We start from the raw sequence: 13,648 nt of genomic DNA, 5'->3' as shown, positions 1-13,648 counted from the left end.
AGCTTTTTCCAGACAGCCGTGGGGGATTGGAGCGGTGCTGCGTTGTTACCCCCTCGTACGCGTGCCGAATGTTCTCCGGGTACAGTACTCCGATGTCCTACCACGCGACGCCAAACGCTCATTAATAGTGAATTTAAAAAATTACGTATCAAATGCGGGCAAGTGGCTCAGCGGTAGAGTGAGCGGCTCGTAATCTGAAGGGTTGCAAGTTCAACTCCTGGTTTGGGTTTCACTCGGCTCATCATCCCTCCGGGGTCGACAAAACGGGTCACCACTTTGTGAGGAAGTCAACAGTGGTTGTCCAATGGATAGACTCGCAAGAGGAGTGAGGCGTGTAACATTTCCATCACCACTGGCTCAAAGGTATGAAGCAGATAATGAGCACTGCTTCATGCTCATTTGAACAAATACATTACTTTGCCTTGAAAATCAATAGAACCTGGCCAAACATCCCAATGCAGGACCCTCTTGAAAGAATATTGAGACTCGGGTGAGATTTACAAGGGAAATTCATTGCTACGATTATTATAACATTTTGTTTGAAGGTCAGTCGGTAAAAACGCAAACTTAAACCTCGTGTTTATTACAAGCATTGAATGGAACATTGCTGCTTTACATCTTCCTACGTACAACTGACAATCAAATGAGAGGGGTTGGGGGGGGGGAAATTGTAGAGCAACTTTGAGCAATAGTGTTGCAATGTAGAGCACGTGCTTTCGTACAACAGTGAGTGAATCACGTGCTCGGTTTGTTTGCTTTTCATGGCATCCAAAGTCCAACAAGTCAAACTGCAAAGCGGTTACTAACTCAGGAATCTTTAACCACAACTAAAGAAGAATGTCAATACATCTGTCTACACCCTGTGGCTTCAAAACAGGCCCCTTTGGATTTTATTTGGACATTCAAGTCTCAGGAAATTGCTTGGCCAGGGAAAACTTTCTGCAGAAAGGCAGCTATGCAAGAGGGGAAAAAGGGCAGGTTAGCGTGCTTCTCAAAATTGGCTCCAAATGCTGAGGGGATCACGGAGGGATTTAAGACACATTTCAATGAGGCAAGCTAAAAATACAAAAGAACACGATGCCCTTAAACATGCAGCCAGGAGGTTGCCTGGCATTGCAGTTAATTTATCATCGCACATTTCTCACAAATTATTTTAAAAAAACATCAATAAATTAAGCTAAACTAACCATTAGACACGCAAGGGTTAATCTTTACACAAACCAAAGACAAGGAATAAAACTGGTTCAACAAATGCATTTGTTCAAAACACAACGCAAACCACAGACGTTAGTCCCGTGAAAAACTAGCAAGGGGCTGTCAAGAGGCTCGCATTCGCCGACACACTCCAACCATCTAGAGAGGAGAAAAAACACATCCCGAGAGCCCAAGAGCACCACCGTGAACACCTCCGCAGGCAGCAGCGGCTCATCGCGAGCACACGACGCGCGGCGGCGGCGACGGCGGCCGAACGTACCATTGGAGACCCTGCTGGCCGAGCTCTGGTTGCTGCCAACGGACGAGCTGCTGGCGCTGCGAGGACGAGCGGCGGCGGCGGCGGAAGTCGCGGGCGGAGGTCGCGACCCCGCGGCCGACGAGCGGAGCGGCCGCGAGGGGCCGGACTGCTGCGGGCCGGGCGCCCGAGCCGGAGCCGTCGCAGACGACGGCCGGGAAGCGCCCCACGGCGGCGGCGCCGCGGTGGTCGGCAGGCACCGAGCGGACGTCGATTTTGCCGGCGCCGGGAGCGAGGAGCCGGCTCTCGCCCGAGGAGGTCTGCCGGCGCTCGCGGCCGTGCCGGGCTGCGCCGGGGTCCTGCTTGGTCCTGCCGAGGCACACGCCGACGGTGTGGGGGGGGGGGGGCTTTGCGCCGATTGACATCGCCGGGAGCCGCGTTGCAAGTGGCGTCGCCGCAGAAACGCACTCGGCGGTGGCGGTAGAAGCGGTAGAGGAATAAATAAATGAATGAGCAGACTTAAGTAGGCAGAGTGTGGGCAAACAGTTGGAAGGGCTCTGTAAACAAACGCTCAACCAGGGATTGCGTTGCTCTTCTGCTGTTACAAACAAGGGGGAGAAACAGCTGCGATGATTACCCAAACTGTCCCGTGCAGTGTGCGTTGTTGACACGGTGGCAGCCGAAGAATTGGTCGCTTTGGCACAAACGAACGCACATTGCTTGGATCAATTCCAGCCGAGCTCCGGACGTTTTCGTATTTTCCAACCAAAGTAGCCGAGCGGGGCGAACCGATACGAACGTCAACGCAGCAGTCAATGAAAACCAGCCTCACCTAACAGTGCACCGGCAAAATCGGCCAATCAGTAGAGCGACGGTGCCATGGGTTTTACAGTAAAGTGGGGATGTAAGTGGCCTACTTCAGGGACAAATGACCAATCAATCAAATACTTTGCTTGTGACCAAGCTAGAGCCTTCATATTCAAACATAAAGAAATATCCCAATTACGTTGCAATGTTCAATATATGGCATTTTCTATTATAAAACACGAAGTCAGGGCGAGGTGTATATGTTAACAGACAAAAATTAATCAGTGTAATGGGCTTAAGACTTCTTACACGAACCTCACTGACGGAAAGCGGCGATCAATTCGATATCTCTATGAATGCCGGCGCAGATCGGAGGAGAATTAACGAACGTGGTGATTCCGCAGATTGCCCCCTTTACATTGTTTTTCGGCAAAACCCATGACTGGCCGCACAAGAAATACTTCACGATGTTTTCTGAACGGCTGCAGAGACTCTCCCCCCCCCCCCCATCAACACCCCCACCTGTGCGAACCGGAAAGGGTGGCGCACGTGGGGGGTCGAGATGCAGAAAAAACTAACATCGCGCCTCGGCTTTGCTGGCCAAACTCCTCCGGCCCTCGCCCTAGCGTCAGCGTGCTGCGGTGATGTTCTTAGCAAAGTGGAGCTAGGGGCCCACGACCGCCCGGGGGCCTAAAAAAAGCCCCTGGAAATCCACGAACGCCACAAATAGCTCCGTCCGTTCGCTTGTCGGTCGGTCGGTGTCGGTGGGGTCTCGTCGTCCAAGAGCAAGTCTGCCGCTGCATTCCGCGTAAAGCGACCGACATGGGTGGCATTACTTTTTTACCGTCGTTAAAAATATAAAGGCAATGGGAAAGCCATTCTTGAAATGAAAAAAAAACGCAGGATTCCTAAACGCGTGAATGTATTATAGGCTTACGCGAATCAAAACGCTCGGTAACGCGTAAGCCGCACGTAACGGCGCCGGGCACGAGTGAAACCGAAGCGATCGTCGCAACAGCCACCGGCACGGCGCGGAGACAGTGCGCACTGACTGCAAGGCATCTGCTTATCGGATTTTTTTTGACGAACATCGCCACTGACAGGCCAATGCCATCACGGACTCCTTCGGCAATCTCCGCCGCGCTCGTGCAGTTTAACTCCTCCCGCCCCGGGCATGGCGAAACCGTAATGGCTGAACAGCAACCTGACCCTCTAACTCTATGTTGTTGTTTTGTTTTAACTGATCCGTTACACGCGTGACATCTCCGTCAACGCACAATATTCAACAACGGCGTTGCCATACGGCGTAGTAGTTCGCATACTGGACTTGCAATCCGGAGTTACTGGATTCCACTCGTAGATATTGCTTTTATATAACCCTACTATTGTGAAGTAAAGTGTGGGTAACTCCTCATCTATTAAAAAATACTGTACTGTACCCAAACAGCATGAAACAGGAGGCTCTGTCATCCTGTTGTGGCATGATCACTCTTGTGTCCAGGATGACACATGCACAGGGAGATGATGAAAACTCATTTCTTTAGAACTGCTTTTGGTGTTTAGTTTGTTGTCCTTCCCCCACACCCCCAATTCGCACGGTTGGCTACGTACGGCGCGAAAAAAGTTCAACATACGTACAATTTAGACCAACGATCCCCAATTTAATATTTCCTAAAGAGTCCCCAAGCACGTGGAGCAAAACGTCGGACATGGTGCCGAACAACACGCGGTCCAACCTCCCAGACACGTCAACGAGAGTGGTGCCAGAACCTATTTTAAATTCCACGGGCCAAGGAATTTCTGTCCTCTGGATTTTACAACTACTTAATTTACAGCCACAACGTTAGGCGTCAGCTGCTTTCCAATTCATTCTGCCGGTGGCTGTGTGTGTCACGACCACAGAGTCCTGGGGCTGTGCGTGACCACATCTGTTCCCGCTTCACACCGACGCTAATCAGTTTTTGTAACTAGCGCTTCAAGTTTTCTGCCACAAACAGTTGCTCTCAGGAACATATTGTAACAGTCTTGTTTTTTTTCTCTCACATTAATACACATGCACCACTACCATGTGACAGCTAAGCACGCTTAATGATTATTTTCAATTTTTCAAAAATGTACCTCACCTACTCTACTCTGCACAGCAATACAAAGATCGGATTTGTAAGCAGTGCACTTATAAAAAAAAGTCTTGTGCGTCAAAAGTAAATAGGTCATCCTCTTGTCAAAGCGTCGATGACTTTATGTTCACAGCAATGCTTTCCACACCATCATCATTCTGAACTTCATAAAACGATCATCTCTTTAACAATTGTGTCATAACACGTGCAACACATTCATGGAAATTAACAAAAATACCAGTGATAATTAAAACTCAAGCCGTGCTAAGAACTCCTTGAAACACGCATTTAATTCACTAACCAGGCCTCATCCACAAGAATGCTATATCTACACCATCGTCACTTTGAAATTTGCAACAACATTTACTTCCACACATCATGACACCATTTAACACGTTCGAGGAACCGTCCACGAATTGCAGCAATATGCGACACATCAAGCGGTGCTCGTGAACTTCTTAAATACTGTACCCATGATAAAGGAGGGAGGGGGGGGGGGCGTTTTTGGGCCAGACCGCTTAAATATAAATTTGTTGGTAAAGCCTCCGTGTTAAACTTCTCAAACGTCAAATTTCTATTTAAAGCTTTCGTGACTGCAGGGATTCATCTTCTTGGTTCTTTCGGTAAAGTCACGTAGAAGGGAAATAATAAAATAATAAAAATAAAACATAATAAAATACAATTCTCAGAGACTCCGTCTCCTCCACAGACCTGTTCTCCACCTGAGGACGGCTGCTTGCGTTGTGGCCGAAACGTCGTGAGAATTATTTTATTAGGTTTTATTTTTATTACTTTATTATTTCCATTCTACGTGACTTTACCGAAAGAACCAAGAAGATGATTCTCAAACGTCCTTCAAACGCCCTCTCACCTGCTTCCGCGGGCCTCGCGCTCCCCACCGCCGCGCCTCCGAGGTTAGAGGTCATCGGGATCTCATTCTGTTTCGGCCTGGCTCCGGGCGGAGAGAGCCCGGCCCTCGCCTGAGCCTGCGTCCGCGAGGCCTGGCGCGCCGACCCGGGCACGGCACGCGGCCCCGGCTCCGGGCGGTGCGCGAGCGGAGGCCGTGCCTGAGGTGCTGTCGCGGCCGACGAGCTGGAGGCTAAACTTTTTTTGCTGTTCTCAGCGGACCTGCTGGTTTCGCTCGCGCTCTGAAGATAATGGGGATGCGGCAGAGGGAGGGGTGGGGGAAAAAGGAAAAAAAAGCAGCATTAATATTTAATTGTAGAAATCCTCACTGAATTACAGTAGATACTGTACGTGCTTTGAAACTGCTGGAACCCATCACGGTACTTGAATGCGTCCTCAGTGGGATGTGCTTTATTGTTTCGCTGCTAGGGGTTGCCACCTACGAGGTAGAAAAAAATAACCAGGAGATGTTACGGGAAGAATAATATCTCACGATTCGGAAGAGGGGGGGAGCTGCATGTAAATGCATTGTCACGAGTGAAAGTGTACGTATATTATCACGGTAAATGACTAAAAACTGGATCTTCCATTGTCCAGGAAAGACTCAGACTTCCCAGGACAGTAACCTTAAAAGGTGATGATCCTGGGAAAACCAGGACAGGTGTAATGCTATTCAACTGAGGTTATTTGGCAATTTTCATATTCTTATCATTTTAATGTAATCTATTGCATGTACTGTACAGAATACACAAAATATATTCATTTTTTAAATATAAATATGTAGGGTACATACATAAATGTATCCAAACACATGCATACATTAATGCATGCACACATCTAAAATACATTTAATGTGTTTATTTACAAGTCGTAGCAAGTACTTGGGTGATTATGGTCATAAGGAGCCAAATAAGGACTCAAACCAAGAAACCATGGTATTAATGATAAGATATATAGACTTGTGACCTTCCTTTTACCTCGGCCAAAATAGAAGATATATGGAAAAAACATAACCCTACCATAAAAATTCGTGCCATCTGCTTCACAGTGGACGTTAATAAATCCGTAACATCGTCCCTAGAGTTAGAAGGCCACCACGTGCCCGCGTCGTGGCCCAAATTTGCCAAATTTGAAAAAGTACCCACAATTGGAATCTGCACAGCAATCATTAGCCCCTACTTGAAACATAACTTGGCAGGACCCTGAAACTCAGCGAGGCTTTCCTGGGCAGACAAGCATATTGGAACACTCCTATTGTGTTTTCGTACTTTTTGTTGTTGTAACGTTCCAATCCACCCATTACTGGACAGGTCGTTAACATCTGGCCACCGTGGCGCCCCTCGATACGTTACCGATCTCGACACGGTCCGTACGCGGCCACGCGTCCCGAGTGTACCTCCATTGAGTTGAAGCTCGCCTCCGACGTCTGCTCGGCCATGCTGCTGTCGGCCTTCACCGAGATGCTCGCCGACAGCCTGACCCCCGACGACGCCCTCCGCAGCCCGGGGATGCGGGAGACGAAGCTGAGCGTGCGCACCGCCCTCGCGTGCGAGCCGCCGGCCGACGGCGCGGGAAACGGCCGCCCGGCGCCTCCTCGCTGGGCGACCGGAGGCATCGCGTCCGCCGGCCTCGGCGGCTTGCCGTTGGCGGTGGTCACCTTGGGTGGGCTGCGCGGCGCAGGGGAGTTGAGCGAGGCCGGGGAGCTCGGAGGGCAGTCGGCGAACGACGGCGAGCGCGTCACCTTCGGCTCCACGACCGACGCCGATCGTTTGAGCGGACGGGGCAAATGCGCGGCCTGGCCGTCCACCTTCGATTTGGCGTTCTTCGGACTTGGTCTCGCGATCAGTCGAGCCATCGATCTCCTCGGCGTTCTTTTAATAGGCGAGCTGGTTTTACTGTCCACCTTGTTGGTGTTCAAGCCTGCTTCGATCGCGTTTGGCCGCTCCGTTTGAATTTCCCCGTTCTCCGATTCCACTTCGAGTGCAACTTCTGTCAAAAACACCGGCTCGGACGCGGTCATATCTTCCATTGGAGCTTCCATGCGCAAGGAAGGAAACATATTTCTATCAAATGACATTATATCCAAAAACCCTTGTCGTGTTAGAATACCACCGTACACTTCTAAGCTACCACTTGTGTTTAAGTCGCTAGTGACATCAAACGACTGATCCTCAATGCGAGTCTCACTCTCCACGCGATGCTCACATCGCACAAGCGCCGGGGGACTTCCTACCTCCGGCAAAACGTTTCCAGCTCGAGGCATTTTCAGTCTGAGCTTTGGAAATGCCAGCGACGCCGCCTCGCCTTCGGCGAGACGCGGCAGACCTACCGCCCCCTCCGTCTCGCCTGCGAGCGCCCCCGAGGTGGGCGTCCCGGCCGTCCGCTGGACGTCGTGCTCGGCGTCCCTGCTGGATTTCATCGTCGGCTCCGCCGCCGAATGATCAAACTCCGACGAGCTGCTGATCTCACTCACGGAGGTCTCCACGCAGTCCGTGGAGCTGCCGCACAGGTAGTCTCGAGCGAGAAAAACATCCGACGAATCGTAAGTGTCCAGTGTAGTGTTCTCAGCCGACATGTTTTCCTTGTCGTTATCAATGTTATCGCCAGTGCTCTGATCTGCAGGATTTCTATTTTCTGCAGCGCCCAAAACTTCACGATCTAAGCCTGGCAGTGAGTCCACGTTGCCATCGTTTTCAGGCGTTGCTTTGGTATCACTTGCAGCGGTGAACGCCGGGCTGGTATTTTTGGTCTCGTTAAGGCGTTCCATCGATTCGTGCTCTAATGTGGCCCAGTCCGGCACAAATGCTGCCTCGGACTTTTGTTCGTACAAACTGTCCACGGCATGGTTCGCCCTCCGTTCCTCTCCCACTGCAACTTGCACAACATCTTCGCTCGCGACAACGCCTACAAGTTTACCAAAAGGACTGCCAGCGGTCGTCTCGGTTAAAACTTTACGAGTGATCATCTTAGTTTTGTGATCCAGAAACGAAGACGCATTTAACAAAACGCCTTCGGGCTCCAACACCAGCAAGTCCTCGGCACGTGATGGTTTTGCTTCTGAACAATCGTCTTTACTTTTGCACAGAATGCCCGACTCGTATTTTTCTGGCTCGGATGAACTCCCCAGAACATCTTCATCAACAACAACTCCACCGTGAGAGTGATTAATTGACGAGAAGCCTTCGTCGCACTCATCCGAAGAAATTTGCCAGTGTCCGTGACGCTGCCCCACCAGACGTCCTGTGCCTGAGCCTCCTACAGATTGCACCAAATATTCTTGGTGGAAAACGCCGGGGACTCTCATCTGCCTTGAACTACTCTGGCTTACACTGTGTGCCTCGGTCGTATCCATGCAGTCGGATGAAACGGGGTCACTGTCAGAAACGAGGTGGCTTTGTTTGCATCGACTCCCCGTCTCCACAAAGGCAGACGTCTCTTGGGAGTCGTTTAAAATGTCGGTCGACCACGTGGCATCATCTGCAGCCGTCGTGATGTTTGGTCCAGTTGTCGAAACATCCGAAGAGTGCCCCAGCTCCAGCCTCGCACGCTTCCTCTGTTCGTCGTTATCAACGGGCAGCTCATCAAAGTCTACGTTCCACTGGTTGTCAAGGTCAGAGCTTTCTCCTTTGCACGACAGAGCCTGACTTGGACACTGGTCGTCATCAACGCTGGCAGTGACGTACGTCGAGAATTCCTCGTCCACGTGGCATCCCCTGCTGTCGGCGCACGCGGACTTACAGCCAGGCTGAGCGCCTCCCGGCTCCTCTTCCAGCCGACCACCCTGACCTCCAAACACAAAACTCGACTCATCAGCCTGCTGGCCGCTCACCTTCGCGTTCGCGCACTCGTACCCTCCCCCATTGTTCACGTCCATGGCTGTTCCTCCTTCAACCTGGTTCGTAAAACGCGCAGGCGGCCCGTCCGCACGGGCCTCCCGTTCCGCTCCGGTGCACGCTTCCACGCGTCCCCCTCCTCCGTGGACGGCGACGCTGTTCGCGTTCAGATCGCCGAGCGACGATGTTGCCTTGCGAGCCAAGTCGGTCGAAATCCACACGTTGCCTCCGGGGGCCGCCTCGTCATGGTCCTTGGTGCCGCGCTGCGGGTTCGAGTTGCGCGACGCGTCCAGGCGTCGTTGCGCGAGCACGGCGTCGGACAGATAGCGTCTGCCGCCGCCCGAGTTAAGTCCCTCCGCTTGGCTCTTTACATCCCCTCGCTCGTTCAAGCTGCCCTTTTGTCCATTTCCCAAAGCACTTTCTCCAACCTGCATCATAATTACTGAATGTGTCTTTAGCCTACAAACAACTGGGGCTGACGTAGACCGTAACAGCGAAAGGACAAATGGGGAGCAGTGGTTGTTCTTTCGGCCGCATTCTCGGAGAGTTATAAAGGACAGTTACCGACGGCAGTTTTAGTTACTGAGTGACAGCTACTTAAGTTACTGAGGGATTGCACTTGCAGACTATGCGTCTACGGCATGTTTACTACGCTTGTGAATTTTAAGAGACCAAATGAAACTACAATTTACCCACACTTATGTAAAACAATCCATTTATTTGGATAAAGCCACCGCGATGCAGTAACGTCTACGTAATGTATCCATTAATTCTTAGGGTGCTTCATTTAGAAAAGTACTTACTTTGCAACGGTCATGCAAGCAATCACGTGGCTTCTCAGCTTAACAGAACCTTAACCATCGCGAGTCCGTGGAATTGAATGGGTAACTTTGATCCGCACGCGTTGCCTGTAAAACGCAGAAGGCTCTCAGACTTCAGACCCAAGGCGAGGTGAAAGAGCAGCCCCCGAGTGGCTGCGTCGACATGGCTTATTGGCGCCGTCCTAAAGCCTGCCGCGAAAGACAAGGCGTGCGTTTCCCGACGGCTTCGCCTTCTTCCTTTTCAATCAATCTGGACGCACGCCTGAATGCGTGCGCCGGGACGCACGCGGAGATGGCCGCCAGCGATCCCCCTCTTTTGAATTTTTCGGGTGAAGAATTCAGTTCCGATTCTTGAACCTGAAAAAGGAGCAAAATGTTCAGACAAGACATTAAGTAAAGCGGCACCACACGTCAGGTCGGGCATTTCGCATTGTATCATTTTCCAGAGGTGAAACACGTTAAAATCCATTAAGAACAAATTATCCTTTGGGGATTAGTCAGTGCATTACATGTACTGCATAATTTATAAAATGCACAGTTCAATAACGTACAGTATTCAGATACCTCCACTTATTCACGAGAATATTGGGTACACCGGGCTTATATTTAAATAAATGAGATGTTTCAACTACTGGTCAATAACGGAATTATTTTATGTCATTCTCTAATAGCCTCACTTATTACAACTTGTTTAATTTGTTATGAACGGTGTGCCCCGACTTGTTGCCATGATAGTTTCATATTACCAGCCGGGCTCACTTGTGCACCAACTATTACAGTCTATTGTTTTGCTTTCCTGCGACTTAAACCAAACTAAAAACGAATTATTCTTTTTTTTACCGGGTAATGCCCACTGAGCTATACAGCTCTTTTTTGGAAGCGACCTGGCCACAAATGATAGCTCAACCAAGTGGCTTATCGTGCCGAAATGTATAACAGCCAAATAATCTAAACGCACGTTGATTCTAAATGTGGAAGGGGAAACCGGAGGACCCAGAGTCGGAGTCGAACCCACGAACCTCCTGTATACCAGGCGAGGTAGTTAACATCTCCTAGCCACCACCGTGGTGCCCTTTCGCCAAGAGGTTTTGCATACGTACGGCGTGCACCCAATGCTCCGAGCGAGCGCGACCGCCTTTAGTAAGCGACACGCGCGTAAACGAGACACGCCGGCAAAGTCAAAGGTCGCGCTGCCGGCCGAGCCGGACGTGCACAACGGTCGGCCCTGCAAACAATCCGGCCGGTGCATGAGTAGGGCCCATCCACCCTTACCGCACCTCGCCCCTCGGCGATCACACAATCAGTGCTCCTCCACACTGAGTCGTGGCGGCTCCTGATAAGGAGACTTATCTCTGCCCCACTAATCTCATAATTGCAATAAACTAATGACAGGGGGTCTGACACAGACACACATTGTATAAAGAATCCTCTGGAAACAGTGGACACAAGCCAGATTGTAAACTAAAAACTCTAAACTATTTTTATTTTACCAGGTTAGAAGCGAGATGGCCACAAATGATAGCTCAACGAAGCGGCTTATCGTGTGGAAATTTACAGAAGCCATTTGGAAACTCATGTTCCTAAATGTGAAGGGGAAAACTGAAATCCACGCGACCACAAGGAGAACATGCAAACTCTAAACACGCAGGCGTCAGCGTTTGGGATCTGACCCACGGCCTCCTGTATACCAGGCGAGGAAAATAACATCTCGCAGATAACATTTCGCCACCGAGATGTAAAACGAGGGCGTTGTCTCAACAGGCCCGGAGTTCTGCTTATACCTGCACTGTATCTCATTTGCACGTCACACTCCATGGCAACGCATAATGCTGTTGCGTGCGGCATTTGCTTTTTGCGTTGATTGGGGTCGCATGTTTTACAGAAAGTGTTCTCGCCAATAACATCCGGTAATCCACGAGCATTTGTTGAAAGCGCCCAACTGCTGACGCGACCCCGAAGATCGAAACCAGTCCAGAATGTGCTTGCTTAAACGAACACTGCGTGATAATATTGGTCTGGAAAGCCAATAAGCTGATGATTGTTTTTGTTTTAAGTGCAGTACTGTATATTGGAAACATAGACCAGAGGGTCTGCTTATATTTGCAAAGTAAGTTAAACGAAAATCTGCACTTCTGATATGTTCATGCAACGCTAATTCCATTTCTGAATACTGTGGGTGAAATTTATGGTCGTAAATCCATAACCCGCAAAATCAGTAACCATTTCCAGATTCGATTACTGCTCCAAAAGGCAGGAAACGGTAACCGTTTCCAGTAAGTATTTTAGTAATGAATGTACCAGTTTAAGAAACGTAACTCCCTGTTGTTAACTGCCGTGCCGGGAGATGGAATCGCACTGGCGAACACTGGATTGCAAGTCCAGCACGCTGTCCGTTACCACCACGACATCTCCCTTCGTTTCTCGGTTACAAAGGGTAAAAATGGTACGTTTAACTTACAAATGTAGGTTTTTTTTCGTAACCAATCCAACGATCCACATTTTTTTTTGGGTTGGGCCATGTGGTAGTTTTACGCAAATAATCGTGTCATTAACCCTCCACCACCCGACAAGATTGTCACGTTTACAGAGACGTTATTATATGCACGATACGTGGCCGATGGGTCGATTACGTTCTGACCAATTAAGCTCAGTGGTGGCTAAAGACTTTTCATTACTGAATTTAACATCAACGCACGACGTTTTTTTATCAAACCGCTTTGAGTGAAACGTCATATCATGACGTTATGTGCATTGCCAGAGATGTCTTTACATGCGGCAAACCGGTAACGGGAGTTTTTTTTCCGTTCTTGTCATGTGGCTCCTGGTAATTCCAATAAAACATTTTAACAACCCTTGAGAAAACGCTTGTTTAAAGTAGCACCATTACCTGAGAGTCAGGAATGCGTCGGGCCTTTCCCCCAGACGTCGTTAACTCAAAGAACGCAGCAACGCGTTACACGCTGCTTAACTTAAACAGAGCAGCTGCGCTGAAGCCAACGGAACATCGCAGAGAATTTCGTAACATTGTTTTGCCATCGTGTTCCGGTAAAGCGATAGCATCTCCGAGCCACGTATCTTTCCATCTTTATCACCACGGACCCACGTGAACCGTAGTGGTCTCGGCACGACCATGCGCCTTGGCCTCGCCCGTTCAGCGGAACTGCGCAATGAATACTTCACATTTGTCTTGCTCGGAGGCAGCGGAGGTAGCAGTGGTGCTAAATCGTAGATAGTCGTACAGTGCTGCAGTAAAAGTAGAAAGGTGAAAATATAAAGTTACAGCCCTACAATATCCTGCTCACGTCACTGCTGGCGGATGGGCCTCCACTAGAGGGAAGCTTTAGAGAGTTCCATAAAAAGTGAGAAAACCATACATTATTCACAAAAACCTCAGTCTCATTTCCTATAATACGGCAAAAGATTAGATCATGAAAACTCATCAGAAATGGGTGGCGATAAAAATGTAAAAAAATGAGAATGCTACCCCAAGATGATGCGATGCATCCTAATGCCAGGAGTTCGGATGGTTCCACCATCCGTACAGTCTATGTTCACAACAGACCATTTCACACGGAGTATTGTGCTCTTATTGACGCGTACATTCACTTGTTTCTCAAGTACAGTGAATCAACGCCCCATGTTTCAAAGGCAGCTCGCTCCTGGCGTTTGTGGTAATTTTCTACAGACGTTCACATATCCCAACCTTTCAGATGC

General features: G+C 49.7%; 1 protein-coding gene across 6 annotated transcripts in view; it reads right to left on the bottom strand.

The window, feature by feature from the left end:
- The window catches only part of LOC144936223 (uncharacterized), an 80,491-nt gene that overhangs the window by 42,756 nt on the left and 24,087 nt on the right, over positions 1–13,648 (bottom strand). For all 6 annotated transcript variants that reach the window (XM_078863223.1, XM_078863221.1, XM_078863225.1 and 3 more), the window contains exons 2-4: positions 6,677–10,291; positions 5,246–5,522; positions 1,475–1,819 (exon numbers count right to left, since the gene is read on the bottom strand). In XM_078863223.1, coding sequence (XP_078719349.1) covers positions 1,475–1,819; positions 5,246–5,522; positions 6,677–9,550 — 3,496 coding nt within the window. In that variant the 5' untranslated portion in view covers positions 9,551–10,291. The remainder of the gene's footprint in view (positions 1–1,474; positions 1,820–5,245; positions 5,523–6,676; positions 10,292–13,648) is intronic.

This window comes from Lampetra fluviatilis, chromosome 15 (assembly GCF_964198595.1).
Source record: "Lampetra fluviatilis chromosome 15, kcLamFluv1.1, whole genome shotgun sequence".
Taxonomy (NCBI): Eukaryota; Metazoa; Chordata; class Hyperoartia; order Petromyzontiformes; family Petromyzontidae; genus Lampetra; species Lampetra fluviatilis.
Note: the sequence above shows the minus strand (reverse complement) of the source record. Positions and strands in the feature narration are given on the sequence as shown.